We start from the raw sequence: 17,561 nt of genomic DNA on the forward strand, positions 1-17,561 counted from the left end.
AGCAATGCACGAAAGATACCAAGTTTGAAAATCTCGAGAAATTTCCTGTGACTTAGCATAGCAAAGGGGCAACGAAAATATCGAATGTGCTCAAGAGGAGGCCAGATATGGAGAGAGGAAAAGAGACCAACAGAAACGAGCATCAACCTGTGTGGCTTACCAAACCGAGGACCGGGTTGGGGATGGATGCAGCTGTGGATGACTCAGATGACGACTGAGGACCAAATGCCATCCTATGTCGGATCTCGGCATTGTGTAAGTACTCGAGGACTTCGAGATGGTTTGTTGTGTAAGCATGGGGGCCTGAGTTCAGATCCCCACACCCAGGGAACAGCAGGCATGTGTGCCTGTGATACCAGCATTGGGGTAGGAAATGGTGGGGAAAAGGCACTCACAGGCCAGCATCTTAGCCAAATTGGTGAGCTCCACGTTTGGTGAGACACCCTGGCCCCAAAAGTAAGGCGAAGGACGAGAGAGATAGCTCCGTGGTTAACAAGCACTAGGTGATTTTCCAGAGGCCTGGAGTTCTGTTGGCTAGCTCACACCAGTCTGGTAAGTCAGCTCCAACTTTAGGGGATCTGTTGTCCTCTTCCGACTTCCACAGGCATCCGAACTTACTTTCACACGCCCACACAGTCAGTCACACAGATGCATATAATTAAAACAAACAAAAATGAATATTTAAAATGTTAGAAATTCAGGAGATAAAATTTTAAAAAGAGATGGAGAACTGTTGAGAAAGAGGTTGCTATCAACCTCTGCAGGGCATGTGCCCACTCAGAGGAAGAGAGAGACAGAAACAGAGACAGAGACAGAGAACTTTCTCAGAAGCACTGAAGGGAGACCTGAAGGTTTGCCCAAAGAGAGGCAAAGACATTCTGGATACTAACAACCGTCCACAGTATCCCTCCAGAAAGAGGTCCAGGGGAAGCCCGTGAGGTCCCCTGGATGGTATTAATGAGACACTGGTTCTGTCCAGGTCGGTGGGACTCTAGCACCCGTGCTGTTCTCCAGCCATAGACAGGGTGGACAGAACTTTTGGACTCTGTGTCTGGTGACATAACAGAGGCCACTTTCTCAGTGTCTGGACCAGCTAGGCCCAGGTTACCCCATTAACAACTCGTCAGTGGTAGATTTTACCTAGGGCACTCCCCTCGACCTCTTCAAGGTGCTTTCATCCCTTTGACATAAAAAAAGCAACACTTTAAACAGGATCTCCGACCTCATGTGCCAGACAAATCTGCTCTGCGGTGACGGCAGCCAAATTCACCCAAGGGTCAAGGTACACAGCCCTTATTATATGTCCAGTGTGCAAGAGAGCCAAGAAGTAGGGTTACACGAAACATAACTCCACAGCTAGAGATGAAAACCAATCACCAAGGAAGTCTATAGCTGAGGGCAGAGCCTTCTGCTGATTCACCTTGCCCAAGGGGATGGGTGGGGTGGGGCTGGCAGCAGGAGCAGGTGTGGGAGCAGTGGTCAGGAAGCAGGTGCAGAGAAGGGGGCAGGGCCCGGGCAGGGTCGGTGTAGGGCAGGGAAGGGAAGGGTAGAACCCTATTAAATGGAAAACCACAGCTCTGTCCCCGCTAGAGGTCAGCTCAACTTTGATGGCTGTGGAGGTGGGAATCCGAGCTATCCCACATGGTCTGCCTTCTTGGAACTGGAAGTCTGGGGATGTGGGGAGCAGATGGCCTGGTGCCAGGCAATAGTAGCCACTTACTGAGCACCCAGTACCTGCCAGGCCTTTGCACAAGTCTTCTCGCATGTCAGTTATGGCTGCTGGAATCCAGAAATGGGAAATGTTCATCTTGTCTCCATCACTTGATATTTTTATCAAGTTACTTAACCTGGTTTTGCCTCTGTTTCCTTATTTACAAAACAGAAGTAATAAAACTGTTCACCTCACGGGGCCGCAAGGGACCACATGTTCAGCTGGCTATGAGGCATTTTGCAGTGTCTGGGAGATACTGAGCATTGAATAGGTATTATATCAGCACATGGGAACTGCTAAGCTTAGCCCACTTCAACGGCATACACGTGCTAGCCAGAGGAAGGCTTGGCAGTTTGAACAAAGGTTCGACTTCTCGGTGGCTCCAACAAGGCAATTTGTTTCTAACGTAACTGTTCAGAACTAAGAAAACCTAATACAGATGGGGTCTGGGGATATGCTATGATCTGACTTTGTCCCCAGAGTTCATATGTTGGAAAGGTCTCCCCTATATGACTATACTGAGATGGGGTCTTTGAGGGGTGATGAGGGCAGAGTCTTCCTTTGGGAATGGATCAGTGCTGCACTCATGAGTGTAGGCTTGTTATCTTGAGAGTGGTTTTCCATTTGAGCGAGTTCAGCTTTCTCTTATACTAAAGCATTGCTCCCTTGCCTTTCTGCTTTCTGCCACGAATTCCCTGATGGCTGAAGGTTCTTGATCTTGGATTCCTTCTACCTCCAGATCCATGATAAATAAATGTCGTTGTGAATTACCCAGTCTGGAATGTCCTGCAAGGGCAACTCAAATTAGATGAAGACAGGTAAGAAGGTCTAGATGAGGGTAAAGGAGGTTCTGCCATTTTCAACCTATACCTTCCACCATGGTGATCTAATGGTTAATCCAGTGCTAACTATCATATAATAAACCCCATTAGGAGCCTATGGGGTGTTTCCGCTTTCCAAGGGCACTCTTAAGAAGTTGCATGTTGCTGAAATTTCATTGGCCAGATTTAGTCACATGGCCACAAAATCTGCAAAGGAAGCTGGGAAATGTAATTGTGGGGGTCTTACAGACAGAGGAAGAAAGAGAGAAGAATCCATGGGTTTGCCTACCCCACAGGAAGGAAACATTCATATTGTATGAGAGCAGTGAGTCAGTTCCAACTGGACACCAGTTCTCTGAGGCATGAGTATGACCCTGTTCTTATATCCCATAGCACAACCTGTCCTTCATATTGCCCATTAGTGACAGTGGAAGAGAAACAGGATAAATGTAATTAAAGCATTCCAGAATAGGAAAGGATGACCAATATACTAAGGCCACTGGATATTAACAACCCCTAAGTCCCGGCAACACGCCTGACTACTGACTGCTGTCTCTTCTCTGGACCTCAGCTTCCCATACGGGGCAGCTTTGCCCATGAGAAGATAGCCCTTACCCAGTGTCCACTGCAGCTGTGTGTGTGTGGGTGGCATACCTTGTCTTCCAGCTACTGGAGACATGCAGGGTAGATGATAACTGGAGAGAAGGGTCAAGAGAGGCCTTGGTGCTCACATCTGTGGATTCTTTGCCAAACTGACGCCCTCAAAACTCCTGGAAGGCTTATTTGGCCCCAAATTTGAGAAACTACAGCCAATGGTACTGTGTGAGCATTGTTCACACGCCAGGATTCTCTAGACTTGGAGTTCTTGCCTGCTCGCTCTCAAACTGGTATGACTCTCTGAGAGAACTTGTTCAGCTCTAAAAGGAATTCACCTTTTCTTGGCACATTTGTTTGCGGGTTTTTTTTTCAAGGCAGGATTTCTCCATGCAGCTCAGTGTTCTGGAACTCACTGTGTAGACCTGGCTGACCTTGAACTCAGAGATCTTCCTGCCTCTGCCTTCCAAGTGCTGGGATTGAAGGCATGTACCACCACAACCCGGCTGGTTTGTTTGTTTGGTGTGTGTGTGTGTGTGTGTGTTTGACGGGGTCTCATATATCCCAGGCTGTCTTGAACTCTCTATGTAGCTAAGGATGCCCTTACATTGACCCCTGCCTCCACTTCCTGAGTGCCGAGATTACCGGTATGCACCACGACGCTGATTTTATGAGGAGCTGGGGATCAAACCATGGCTTCAGGTAGGCTGGGCAAGCACTCTGAGGTACATTCCCAGTCATCTTCTTCTCCTCTATTCATTCCCATATCTTTTCTCATTCCTCTTCATTTTCTTTCCTTTTCCTTTCTTTGTATGCTGTAAGCATTGAATCAGGTTCTCACACATTTGAGATCAATGCTATCACTGACATTTCTAGTTCAGAAATCTAGTCCGTGTGTGCCCTCTGACCAATCCCACTGCCTTGGAACCACTTGGGCAAGGACTGGAGTCCCCGCCCCACCCTTGTTGCCTCTTCCAGTGCCCTCCACTGATAACCCAAGTGTCTCTCTCTTGTAGGGCTTTGACAGTAACACAGTAGTTGACACTGTTGTGTTTACACTGGTTGTGTGAGACATCTGCTCTGTGGACCATCCCCAATGGCACATGATACAGTGGCGCTGGAAAAGCCACCCCCAACTCCCCCAGCACAATCTCATGTCCCCTGCACAGATTCAGAGCAGGTTCATTCACACCACTGCTTTCTCCTATGAGGCTCCAGTCTCCGTGTTCCACACAGGACCTCCTCCTCTGGAAAGTCTTCCCTAACGCGAAGCGATCGGGAGCATCATGCACCGTGGCAGGTGTCCTTTGCATCCTCCTTGGTGCAGAGCTGCCCTTCCTTGTGCAAATATCTTTCAGTTCATTTGATTGCTGGCCCCTGGGTGGCCAAAATATGTTGGCTGGATGTGATGAAAAGTCCCTCTGGGGATCAGCCAGACCCAATTAAGGTCTGTGTTGGCTGTTTGCTTGCCAAATGACCTTGGAAAGCATTGCCTGTTTCCTTAGAGTTCGTTTCCCTGCCTGGATGATGGAACAAAAACATTCTGTAACAGAGACTGCCAGATGGGCCTACTGTCTGGTTTTCTTGACTTTTCGAGGTAGAATTGAGTTTTAACTGGAATGGCTGCCCATAACAATGACTGAGACCCTCAGCTCCCTGCCCCTTGAAGCCAAACGTGACCTTGTGGCTAAATTTGGTCATTTAGCCGTAAGTGGAAGTGAGGGAGTAATTTCCATTTTAGGGCTTAGAAGATGCGTGAATTCTTTTCTTTCCCCCTTTTCCCTTCTTCTGGCTGGAATGCCAATGTAAAGGTAAGGTAGAAGCTGGGATGGCTTCAAGATGGAAGAGAGAGTTCAAAGCCACCCTCTCAGATCTAGACTGCCTAGAGATTATTATTGTTTGAAGCACTCTCACTCTTGTGTGTGTGTGTGTGTGTGTGTGTGTGTGTGTGTGAGAGAGAGAGAGAGAGAGAGAGAGAGAGAGAGAGAGAGAGAGAGAGAGAGAGAGAGAGATAGTGTGCGCATGCATTTTCAGAAGCCAGAGGAAGATGTTGGGTGTCCTGTTTTATCAGGTCACTGCCTTAATCCTTCCAGGGACAGTGTCTCTCACTAAACCTGAAACTAGTCTGGAGACTAGAAAGCCCCAGCGATCCTTCTATTTCCACACCTTCACAGAAAGTGACCACATCTAACTTTCTATGTGGGCTCAGGGGATTTAAACTAAGGTCTTCATGCTTGCAAGGCAAAATTCTTACTCATTGAGCCACCTCTCAATCTCCTGAGGCATTCATTGTTTGTTTGTTTGTTTTGGAGACAGGGTCTCACTAGGTAGCCCTGGCTGTCCTGGAACTCACAGAGATCCACCTGCCTCTGCTTCTCTGCTCTTCTGAGGCATTCTTAAATCGGGTCTTTGTTATGACAACCAACTATCTATCCAAATTTTGTGTTTGGAAGTGATGCTCCTTAAAAACCTAAAGCAAATGCCAGTTTAGAGACTGACTAGCAGCTAGCAAGGGAACTATCACACACTGGCAAACTGTGGACCATTGTCACATTTCCACAACATGTGGTAGGGAGTGTCTGTTGTCTGCAATGCCTAGGCACGTGCTGACGGCCTCCTGTTCTTTGAGCTGGCCCCATTTGCTGTGCCTCAGAAGTTCCACTATCTAGCAATAGACCCAGGCTCTAGAAACCCTCATGCACCATCAAAGACTCCTCTCTGCACAGTTCTGCCCCCCCCCCCCCCAGAGGCAGCTGCAGGTGCTTTGAAGGAGGAAAGGAAACACGTTCAATAAATCCAGCAGGAAATCCAATAGTCTATTCCTGAGTGTCCATTCTAGGACTAGGGGGTCCGGATGGAAGAGACTGGAATGACAAGGGGAGGGGAGGGGAGGGGAGGAACAGGGAAAGGGAAGTCAGGGCAGCTGGGTCAGCAGTCCCCATTTGGAACTCTGACTCAGGCCCTAGGAATGCCCAGGAAGGGGGTGAGCCACCACCGCCACCGCCGCCGCCACCGCCACCGGAGACAGGCTGGGTTCCCCTCTGGCTCAGGGAAATGCACAGCCAGTACTCATGGTGGGTTAGGGGCTGGGCTTCCGCACACTCTTATCTCCCAACCACGGGTCGACTCAGGTGTTGTTCCCTCTGCACACAGTTATGAGCCCTTGCTCTCAATCCCATTTCGCACCTTTGAGATGACCAGAAGAGTGCCGACATGCCTGATCCGCCCTCTCCATCACTTTCATCTTTTACCCCAGAAAGGAACTGGCTGGCGGGACTCCAAGGAGAATATCTAGACATACCCCGGCTGCTCTATCAGGACCACCCACAGGCCTCTCACCTACGTCCAGCCTCAAGGGTATCCTTCCTAACTCATCCCACCCTCGGCTAAGGAAGTTTGCATGGGGGAGAAAGTGAAGACAGTCAACTTTCCTTCTTTGATCTCTCAGTTCGGAGAGTCCCGCCTCCGCAGCGCCCCCAAGCCGCGGTGAGGAAACAGCTGCGCTTGAGCGCTCCCTCCCAAGACCTGACAATCAGAGAACCCGATCCCTGAGGGCCCGCTGCCAGGGGCCAGCCCAGAATAGTGCCACCCCGCCGCCGCCTGTCGCGCACTCGCTAGCGGACTAGAGCTGGCCGCATGGAGCCTGAGCTGAAACACACACTACCTGGGGTACCGGGGTCCCAGGGGTCCGGCGCTGGGATGTAGAAAGACAACAAGCGTGTGGCCGTGTCTGCGTGTGTTTGATACGGGCGCGTGCTTGCCGTGTGCACTGTACTCTGTGGGTGTGAGCGGGCCGGATCCGTGTATGTATGTATTTTGCGTGTACGTGACTGTGTGGGATTCTATGGGTGTCAGGAGTGTGCGAGTGTGTATGTTGTACATATCTGTATACACGTGGTGTGAGGGTGGGGGTGCTTCTTAAAGGGGACAAGCCAGGGACTTTAGAACAGGAAGCTTTTTCACAACAACGCAGACACTTTATTCCATAGACCCTGACCTGGAGTCACAGTGGGGGTCCAGAGAGTCAAGGTGGGTGGAGCATTGCTGCCTGTGGGACCAGCCTCTTCTCAACAGCTCCCTTGTCTCCCATATTTCTGAACCCCAGCCCCTAACTCCTCGCTTGGTTTTTGTCAAGAGAGGACCCTTCCCTTCTCCTGTCTTCTCACTCCTTCCTTTCCCCAGCATGTGTCCCCCCCACCTTCCCTTCCCTCTATGATGAAAATCTGAACCCCAGTGCTAACCTTACCACTTCCCAGCTGTGTGATTTTTGGCAAATTGCTTAACCTCTCTGAGTTTCTGGTCCCTTACTGCTAAATTGGAATACTATTCCTATTTACAGTATCTGCCTCGGAAGATTTCTACGAATAGAAAATGAAAAATATGTCCGGGGAGGGGTATTTGAAAGCTCCCAATGCCCTCACTAATGACATTGTGTTTGTTTTGTTGTAGTACGCCCTACTAATCAAACAGGTCCTTTCATCCTCCCAGAGATGAACTTCTTAGAACAAAGAGAAAACTCATGGTTATCACCAGCTGTGGCCACCAGCCCAGAAAGAACCCGTGCACCACGGGGTGGCAAGGCTTCCAGATGGACCAGGCAGGAGGCTGTGGAGGAAGCAGAGCCACCAGGTTTGGGAGAAGGTGAGGCCAAGGTCAGTTACGGTGACAGGGACAGCAGAAATTCCAGAGTGGGGCCTGACCTGAGATCTCTCCATCACATGGAGCTAGACGAATCTCATCTTGTGGCCTCGGCCTCCCTGTATGAGGCGCAGTAACTGCTGCCAAGGCAGGCCCCCGGTGCAGCCGCCCTGGAAAGATAGGAGAGAGTTGCTGTCTGCTAGGACGCTGAGACTCCACAACCTCCGGGTGCCCCAGTGCTGCCAATCACTGAAAGTACAGGGAGCATGCTTTGGAAGATGCAGTTGCTATCTGCCCTGCCTTCTTCCCCAACAGGTGCCCAGTCGGGACCAGCTGCTGAGTCCACCAGGCAGGAAGCCACATTCCCCAAGGCCACACCCTTGGCTCAAGCTGTTCCCTTGGCCGAAGTGGAGACCTCCTCAGCAGGGTGGGACCTCCTCTGGCCCGACAGTACAGCTTCAGCAGTGGGTTCTGACATGGGTGACCCAGAGGCCTGGGACTGTGATCTCGAGGGTCTCAGGGAGCACAGGCCTCGGCCATGCCCATCCCCACAGGCCCCCCTTCTCAGCTTGAGTTGGGATGACGAGCTGCAGAAGCCCGGGGCCCAAGTCTACATGCACTTCATGCAGGAGCACACCTGCTATGATGCCATGGCCACCAGCTCCAAACTGGTCATCTTTGACACCACGCTGGAGGTAAGACCCTGACTTGGGGCTCAGCCTGGGGCCTCTGTGGCTGCCATTCATAACCTCCTGGATGGATCAAGCCATAGTTTCTTCAAGTCCCTTTCCTGGACTCCTTAGAGTCATAGAAGGATAGGGAGAGAGTATGCTCTGTGAGGACTCCCCTAACTGCCACGACACTCGGCCACCTTGAATCTGCCAAACCTGGCGTTGGTCACTTTACCTCTGTCATCTCTAAAATTGAGGACCAGAGGCTGAGTCTTGGGACAACTTGTGACAAAGAAAGAACACTCTGTTAACTGTGAAGTATGTGTAAAACATCACAGTGTCACTCGGGACCAAGCGGAGGGTACTCTGGCAACAGGAAACAGCAGCTAGTGTTCTGGTAGCTGTTCTGCCACTGGCTAAACAGACTCCGTTGTTATCACTGTTATCGCAGAGCAAATGATGCGTACACGCTTGAGGTGGGGTTATATGTGTCGTCTGCGGAGCCCAGTCTGGTTCCGGTGCTTCTCAGAGGAATATATTTTATTTTAATAGCTTTGCTTAATCTTGATGTGTGCTAAAGAGTTAGATACAGTGGGCCACATTTGTAATCCCAGCACTGAGGGTACTGAGGCAGGAGGGTCTCAGGTTCCTGGCCAGCCTGGAAACCAAAGGACAACAAAATACAAACATAGAACAAAAGGACAAGAGAGAAGAGGGGAAAGAGTTAAGGAAACTGGAGAGAATGGGCAGAAGAAACAGGATGAGAACTAAGTATACTCAGCGCATAGAGGTTGTTTTGCTTAGAACAGGGTCAAAATAAGCATCCAATTTAGTGAGGAAATTGTTGTAGCTCTGAATATGTTATGTGAATACCTAGTGCTTAGATGAGCAAAAACCAATACCATGTCTGTATGTGCACCACTCTGTGCGGAAACCCTGCTGTGTCTCGTGATGGTCCCTCGGTGCCTCTGGGCACAAGCAGCCTTATCTGTGTGGTGAACGTGATGGCAGTGGTGGTCTGGTCATGTGGAGAAGAACCAGAATGAAAACTCCATGGGAGGACCCAGGTAGGGACAGCAAGCGGGGAGCATGAGGGACTATCAGTCCTCACCCCACCTTTGTTCATTCCTGCCCCTCAGATTAAGAAGGCTTTCTTTGCCATGGTGGCCAACGGTGTGAGGGCAGCCCCTCTGTGGGACAGCAAGAAGCAGAGCTTTGTAGGTGAGGAGAGGTGGTTGGGGAATGGCGGGCAGGATCTCCCCTGGTGGAAGAACACCAGCAGGGTGGTGTCCTCAGTGAGCCTCGCACCTAGGCCTGACCTTGCCCAACGTGTCACCCGTCAACCCTGCAGGCATGCTCACCATCACAGACTTCATCCTGGTGTTGCACCGCTACTACCGATCCCCCCTGGTGAGTTCTGGGGTGTCAGGTCGGCTGGGCTGGGGCATCTTCAAGAGGCCTGATACTCCAGGGCTCATGCCTGACCCTAAAGTCCCACCCATGCCTGTAGGTCCAGATCTACGAGATTGAAGAACATAAGATTGAGACCTGGAGGGGTAAGTTGAAGAAGATTGTGGGGTTAAAGTTAGGGCCCAAGGCCTGGGACAGAGGTGGGATTTCCTGGAGGGCACAGGTCAACCGGGAAAACCTCAAGTGCCTGCAGCAAGGAAAGCTGTTAGGAGACAGGGTGAGGTAACTGGGAACTCCTGTGGCCTAACTTGGGGTTTTCTTCAGAGATCTACCTGCAAGGCTGCTTCAAGCCTCTAGTCTCCATCTCTCCCAACGACAGGTAAACATCTCGTCTGTTCACCCTTCTCTGTCTGTCTCAAAGGTTCTTGTTATGACATTTATTGCTTGCTTGCTTGTGTGTGTGTGTGTGTGTGTGTGTGTGTGTGTGATCATGGTTCACATGTGGAGGTGAGGGGACATTTTATAGGAGCTGGTTCTCTTCTTCCACTGTCTGGGATGTAGGGATGAGCTCAGGTCATCAGGCCCAGCAACAAGGGCTTTACGGGGTTGCCTCAGCCTCCTAAATCCTGCCCGTGTGCTATCCCCCTCAGTTCTGTATTTGTTCATACTTCTTCCAGGAAGCAGAGGGATGAGGGAACCCTGGTACCCTGTTTGGGGTCCTCAGATGGAGAGTTGCTCCTAGTCTCACTGCTTCCATTCTTTAAAGTCTGTTTGAAGCTGTCTATACCCTCATCAAGAACCGAATCCACCGCCTGCCCGTCCTGGACCCAGTCTCCGGCGCTGTGCTGTATATCCTCACGCACAAGCGGCTACTCAAATTCCTGCACATATTTGTAAGCCTGGGATGGTGGGAGCAAGCGGGGAGCCACGGGAGACACTGAAGGTCAAGTGCCCTAGCCCAGGCAAAGGGAGGGAGGAGCCGGAGCCCCTGGGGGCTGCTTGATCTGATGAGATCACCACCCTTCATCCCAACAGGGCGCCCTGTTGCCGCGGCCCTCCTTCCTCTGCCGCACTATCCAAGATCTGGGCATCGGCACATTCCGAGATTTGGCTGTAGTTCTGGAAACAGCTCCGATCCTGACCGCGCTGGACATCTTTGTTGACCGGCGTGTGTCTGCACTGCCTGTGGTCAATGAATCTGGTACTACAACCAGGGCAAAAGGCTCTAGCTAGGGTGGGCAAGGAAGGGCTTGACCAGGATGGAGCCAGAATCTTCAGGTCATCTGCTGCAGGGCCCAAGATGGAGTGGGAATACTTTCCGAGCCTCAGTTTCCCCAACTGTGAAAGGGAATATTTTTCTGGGCAGAGATGTTGTTTTGATATAGGGTCTCACCCTATAGCCCAGAACCTTACTATGTAGCCCACACTGGCTTCAAACTCTTGGCAGTTTCTCTGTATCTGCCTCCTAATGCTGGGACTTGGGGATGCACCACCATGCCCCATGTGTGAGGGGATGCTTTGATCCTTTTTTGCCTTTGAAGGAGGATTGGTAAGATTACCTGCAATATGACAATTATGGTTGTAGAAAACAGCAGATCCTTTTGTGTTTTGTATTAGTTCACCTTAAAACTGACCGTGAGATCTTGTGCCCCCAGCCAGACCCCAATGTCCTGTTCTAGAAAGGTCAGAGGAACAGCAAGAACATCTCTTTAGTTAGACTATAGCTACAGGTATTTCAAGAATGTCTCTTTAGTTAGACTATGGCCACAGGTATGTCAAGAGTGTCTCTAGTTAGACTATGGCCACAGGTATTTCAAGAGTGTCTCTTTAGTTAGACTATAGCTACAGGTATTTCAAAGTTGGGGCCGGGGAAGTGGTTCAGTGGATAAAGTGCTTCATGAATAAGCATAAAGACCAGAATTCAAGCTCCTTGGCACTCATAAAAGTGGGGGTGGTTGGAAGCCTGCCTGTAAACCCCGGTCACAGGAGGTGGCAGCAGGGGACTCCTGGGACAAAAAGCAGGCTAGCTAGCTAGCTGAGTTCTTGAGTATCAGGTTCAGTGAGAGATCTTGCCTGAATAAACAAAGTAGAAGCAATAGAGGAAGACCACTGGCCTCCGCACATGCATGATCACACACAAATACACACCCACTTACACATGTGAGAATACCCACATACACTCATGAGCACACATACACACATGCCAATATGTGAGAACACACACACATGAGCACACATACACATATCCACACATGTGAAAACAGACATAGACACATACCCACATGAACATACACATGCCAACACATGTGAGAACACACATGAGCACACATACATATACCCACACATGTGAAAGCTCACACAGACACATACCCACATGAGCATGCATACATACATACACATGCCCACACGTGAGAGAACACACATACATGAGCACACATACACATACCCACACATGTGAAAACTCACACAGACACATACCCACATGAGCATGCATACATACATACACATGCCCACACATGAGAGAACACACATACACACATGCCCACACATGTGAGAACACACACACATATGAGCGCACATATGCACATATGAGAACACTCACACACATGAGCACACATAACATACACGTGCCCACACATGTGAGAACACACACACATGAGCACACATACACACACATATCCCTACATGTGACAACACACACAGAGACACTACATACACAAAAAGAGGTAATTCAAAGTTATATTAACAGAATGAAGTTGAATGTTGTGAAGATCTTTTAACTTAGTCTCAAATATGAACATTTTCAAAGGAAATAAGATGATAAAGAACAACATATTGCCATGATCAGCTCATTTTTCTGAAGTAAGGAAGTAAATTACAGACATTGGGCCATGCCACCCCCTGCACTCCAGTCTGTCTCTCACATGAAGTGTATTTTATGCTACCCAACCGTGAATAACTGGGCAGCTGAGATGGCTCAGCCAGTAAAAGCACTAACCAGTCAAGCCTGGTGATCCGTGTTCTATCCCCAGAACACACACCAAGGCGGAAGGTGAGAACCAGCTCCTGAAAATTCTTCTGTGACCTCCACATTCATGCTGTGGCACGTGCACATGAGATCATAATAGATAGCGTGTAAAGATCGTCCTTCTGTTTACTTATTTAGGTGTGTGTGTGCATGTGGGTGCCCATGTGCCACTGTGCATGAGGACATGGGGACAACTTTCAGGAATCAGTCCTCTCCTCCCACTGTGTGAGCTCCGGGGACCAAATGCAGGTTGTCAGGATTACAACCAGTTCCTCTATCCACTGAGCTATCTCACTGGCCCTTAAAGTATTTTTTAAAGACAAAGTTTTTTTTTAAATTTATTTATTTATTATGTATACAATATTCTGTCTGTGTATATGTCTGCAGGCCAGAAAAGGGTACCAGACCTCTTTACAGATGGTTGTGAGCCACCATGTGGTTGCTGGGAATTGAACTCAGGACCTTTGGAAGAGCATGCAATGCTCTTAACCACTGAGCCATCTCTCCAGCCCCAAAGACAAAGTTTTTTGTTGTTGTTTTATATATTTTGGTTTTTCTTTTTTTAAAAAAAAATTATTTATTTATTTATTGTGTATGCAATATTCTGTCTTCATGTACACCTGCAGGCCAGAAGAGGGCGCCAGACTTCATTACAGATGGTTGTGAGCCACCATGTGGTTGCTGGGAATTGAACTCAAGACCTCTGGAAGAGCAGGCAATGCTCTTAACCACTGAGCCATCTCTCCAGCCCCCTATTTTTTGGTCTTTTGAGACAGAGTTTCTCTGTAGCTTTGGAGCCTGTTCTGGAACTAGCTCTTATAGACCAGGCTGGCCTTGAACTCACAGAGATCCATCTGCCTTTGCCTCCCCAGTGCTGGGATTAAAGGCTGCGCCACCTCCACCCGGCTTGACAAAAGTTATTTTTAAAAGAAGAATAATTTATTGTGACCCAATTTCCAATACTTATTCTCATTTTCCCATTTCTCCTAAGAATGACTTAAAAAGAAGAAAAAAGCAATTAACTTGTTCAAGCCAAATCCAGCTGAAGTTCATATTTCTTGTTTCTTCATTGTCCCTGGAGTTTGTTTAAATCTAATGCTGTTCCCTTTCCTCTCATTTTCATGGCACAAGTCACTTGAAAGGTCTGAATTAGCTTTCCTATATGCCAAGGTTATAGAAATGGTTGCACAGGTAAAGACACTTGCAGCCAAGCCTGGCGACCTGAGTTCAATCCCCAGGACCCACATAGCAGGAGAGAGCTGACACCTGAAGATTGTTCTCTGACCTCCACACACGTGTGTGTGACACTCCAATGTACACACAAACACACACGTGTGCATACACACACACACACAAACAAATGTAGTTTAAAAGGTTAAAAAAAATCCCGTGTCCAGATTTGTCCACTTGCCTCCTGGAGCTGGCTGTGCCCCTGTACCTTTTTCCTGTGAACCAGAAACTGAACCTAAATGACTAATGCCGGTACACTATGAGGCTGGTGTATTTCACAGGCAATGCCATGTTCTCCCTGCAGCTCACAGGAGCCTAAAGTCAGATGTCTTGGTGATGCTAAGTCTATCTGTAGGTAGGGGCAGTATGATGCCCCATGACCAAGCCTGGGGGAACTCTCAAGGGACTAATTTCAAAAGTCGGCCCCATGTCCCCTGAAGAGCACCCTGGTTGTGAGCTGTGCTTTTCCCTGTCTTTCTTCCCCATCCCCCGCTGCAGGTCAGGTCGTGGGCCTCTACTCCCGCTTTGATGTCATCGTAAGTGTCTGAGGGGTCTGGGGGTGCTACAGGGAGGCTGTAGCGTGAGCGTCAGTGGGAAGTATCTGTGGCTACCCTTCGCAAGTGTGTCGGAGTGCAATCCCCGGGCTGCAGCCTAGCTAATGAGATCATCTATTACTCTCCCCCCTGCCCCAGCACCTGGCTGCCCAGCAAACCTACAACCACCTGGACATGAGTGTGGGAGAAGCTTTGAGGCAGAGGACGCTGTGTCTGGAGGGAGTTCTCTCCTGCCAGCCCCACGAGAGCCTGGGTGAAGTCATCGACAGGATCGCACGGGAACAGGTACCTCGCACCCCTCCTGGCATGCCCTCCGCACAGATGGCCTAGCTCTTCTTTGCATAGCTCTCGCCATCCCTGTATCCTGGGCACTTGGCCTGCCTTCCCTTTCATGACTAACTTCTGGCATCTGCATTGGTAGGTGTCTGGTCCTGTTCATAGGGCCCTTATGCCAAGATCCACAGCCAGCTGAGTGGTCAAAGCCATGGCCAGCTGTTCCTAGGAGATGTCCTTTGCTCCTTGAGCTGTGTTAAGCTTTCCCTTTATTAGCTGCTGTAGCCAAAGGCTCTGCCCCTCCCTGAACACTGTGGACCCGCAGGTGCACAGGCTGGTGTTGGTGGATGAGACCCAGCATCTTCTGGGCGTGGTCTCCCTCTCTGACATACTTCAAGCGCTGGTGCTCAGCCCTGCTGGCATCGATGCCCTCAGTGCCTGAGAGTACCCAAGCCATCTTCCTCACCCGAAAGTCAACGAGAGGATCTAGGGGAACTTGGCCTTCATCTTCTCCCACCTGATTGCTGGTCCTGCTCTGGTTCAGGTAGGTTCTGCCATGAGCGTTAGAGCTACTCCCTCAGTCGTTCAGAACTAGATACCAAGTTAGGGTACCTTGAGGATGGCAGAGGCGCCAGTGATGATTGAGCAGCCCCCACAGAAACTGTCAACGAAGGCTTTACAGACCACTGCTTTGTCCCATTTCCAGCTGAGGTCCTGGAGGTCCTGCAGAAAGGGATGGATGGAGGTGGAGCATTCTGAGCTCTGGGAAGGCATAGCTGCCTGCTCCCTAGTCTGTTCCTGATGAGAATTTCTTGAGAATAAAGCAAGCTAACAAACTTTTGTTGAATGCATCTCTATCATCGGCATGGACTAGCATGGGAGGAAGTTTCCAGCTGTTGCTCATCTCAGTGAATTTGTCAGATTGCAGAATGTCCTGGCACCATGCTTGGTTGGGGGGCATTGTCAAAGGATGGGGCAAAAATTCCACCCAGTTGGCAGTAGGGTGAGATCCTGTTGGGAGGGCACCTCCTCTTCCCGATTTGGTCACCATCTCTTCTTTTTCTCACAGGCTCTCCAGTCTTCCCTAATTGTCCTTGCTATATCTATACTCTCAGAAGCCTTTGATCACGCCCAGTACACCACGATGATGAAACCAAGAACAATCGAGTCAAGTCTAAAAGTCCTGAAGGAGAGGCACTGCAATCAGCCTAGGACAATCTGTGCACCCGGTCCCTTCTTATGCCTTTCCTTCCATTTGGATCAGGGCTGAGCTCAATGTGACAGTGAGCATGCAGCCTATGAATTTAGCTGGGAGCCTGGAGTGCTTGGTTCTGGATACACATCCCAGCTCCCAGGAGCCGTGGCTGATCTTTCCCCATGGAAGCCACCATTGTGCCACCACCATGCTACTCTCCTGACACTTCTAAGCTGCTGGCAGCCAGCGCTGAGAAGCCCTTGATTCTAGAGCTGCTTGCTGGGGCTGTAGGCATTCGTCGTGATTCCCGGCGGGTAGCTATTCCTACCTCCAGCTGCAGTGGGACTGTCACGATGCCCTTTCTGGGTGTCCATTACGGGTCTGCCATCGGGGTCTACAGAAGCATGTGGCATTGTCAGTGCCCCTGGCACGGTTGTACCGTGGGCTCCTCAGCTCTCCCCACTGAGCAATGTCTGCTCCCCTCAGTGTCCTCTACCCCCCCCCCCATAGATTCAGATCCTTGAGAATGAGCAATCAAGAAAAAAGAAACAAAAGAGCAAGCCACAGCCTTGGATGCCAAAGGTTTACTCAAACACTTCAGCCATGGAAATGAACTTGTGCAAACTCCTTGTGTCTCCTGAGTTCAAAGACTTGAAAGTCTGCAACTGGCAAAAGCTGCAAGTGGCCTTTCTTTAGTGCACTGAATGCTATTCTTCTGATATCTTTTAATCTTTGATTTATGACAAAATCATAAGGAAAACATTTATTAATTATTCTCATAGTAGGTGGAAGCAAGTCTACAAATGGGATTCTGCAGGAAACATAACTGATCCTGTAATACTGGATGTCATTTCTATAATGATCTCAGTTCACCAAGTAGAAAGAAATTAATCTCAGTCAATTCTGGGTCTCATCATCTGCTGTTACTCCCCCCTGTGATGGCATGGGCCCTCAGACCCAGTAGTCCAACACAGAAAAAGTGGATTCGTATTTCTACAACCTTTTAAGATTCTTTCTCCTTTACTTATTTTGTTGTGTGTGCATGCAGGCCTGAGTGCCACAGTGGAGTGCAATTGTGTGTGTGCACAGAGGTGAGTGTCCCACGGTGCAGATCAGTGGACAACCCTCAGGCATGAGGTTGTTTGAGACGGGGCTTCTTTGTTATGCACTAGGGATCTCCTGTTCTACCTCCCATCTCCTGGGACTGTAGCACAGGGATTCCAGAGTCCAGACTCCACTATTCCTGCCTTGTCAAGCTTTATGTAAGTTCTTGGTCTTCAAACTTGTGTGCCAAGTGTTTTACCCACTGAGCCACTGAGCTATCTCCCCAGCTTGCTTGCTTTTCTTTCCTCCTCCTCCTTCTTTTGAGAAAGGGTTCCACTATATATCCCTGGCTGGCCCAGAACTCACCGTGTAGGTAAAAATGACGTTGAACT

General features: G+C 49.6%; 1 protein-coding gene across 1 annotated transcript; it reads left to right on the forward strand.

Annotated features, from left to right (window-relative positions):
• The first annotated feature begins 4,761 nt into the window (after positions 1-4,761).
• Positions 4,762-15,441, forward strand: Prkag3 (protein kinase AMP-activated non-catalytic subunit gamma 3). Its single transcript, XM_038339790.2, has 12 exons — positions 4,762-4,843; positions 7,576-7,767; positions 8,080-8,459; positions 9,575-9,656; positions 9,787-9,845; positions 9,946-9,991; positions 10,170-10,224; positions 10,612-10,738; positions 10,881-11,046; positions 14,602-14,639; positions 14,796-14,942; positions 15,256-15,441. The coding sequence occupies exons 1-12, from the start codon at positions 4,762-4,764 to the stop codon at positions 15,370-15,372; spliced, it is 1,491 nt and encodes a 496-aa protein (XP_038195718.2). The 3' UTR covers positions 15,373-15,441.
• Positions 15,442-17,561: the final 2,120 nt, after the last annotated feature.

Source organism: Arvicola amphibius, chromosome 8, assembly GCF_903992535.2.
Source record: "Arvicola amphibius chromosome 8, mArvAmp1.2, whole genome shotgun sequence".
In the NCBI taxonomy this organism is placed as follows: Eukaryota; Metazoa; Chordata; class Mammalia; order Rodentia; family Cricetidae; genus Arvicola; species Arvicola amphibius.

Bases quoted from the DNA above. Each gene is read 5' to 3' on its own strand.
- Prkag3 (XM_038339790.2), top strand. From the start codon at position 4,762: ATGACTGAGACCCTCAGCTCCCTGCCCCTTGAAGCCAAACGTGACCTT. The intron at 7,768-8,079 runs GTGAGGCCAAGG...CTTCCCCAACAG, and splicing joins GCCACCAGGTTTGGGAGAAG to GTGCCCAGTCGGGACCAGCT. The intron at 14,640-14,795 runs GTAAGTGTCTGA...CCCCTGCCCCAG, and splicing joins ACTCCCGCTTTGATGTCATC to CACCTGGCTGCCCAGCAAAC.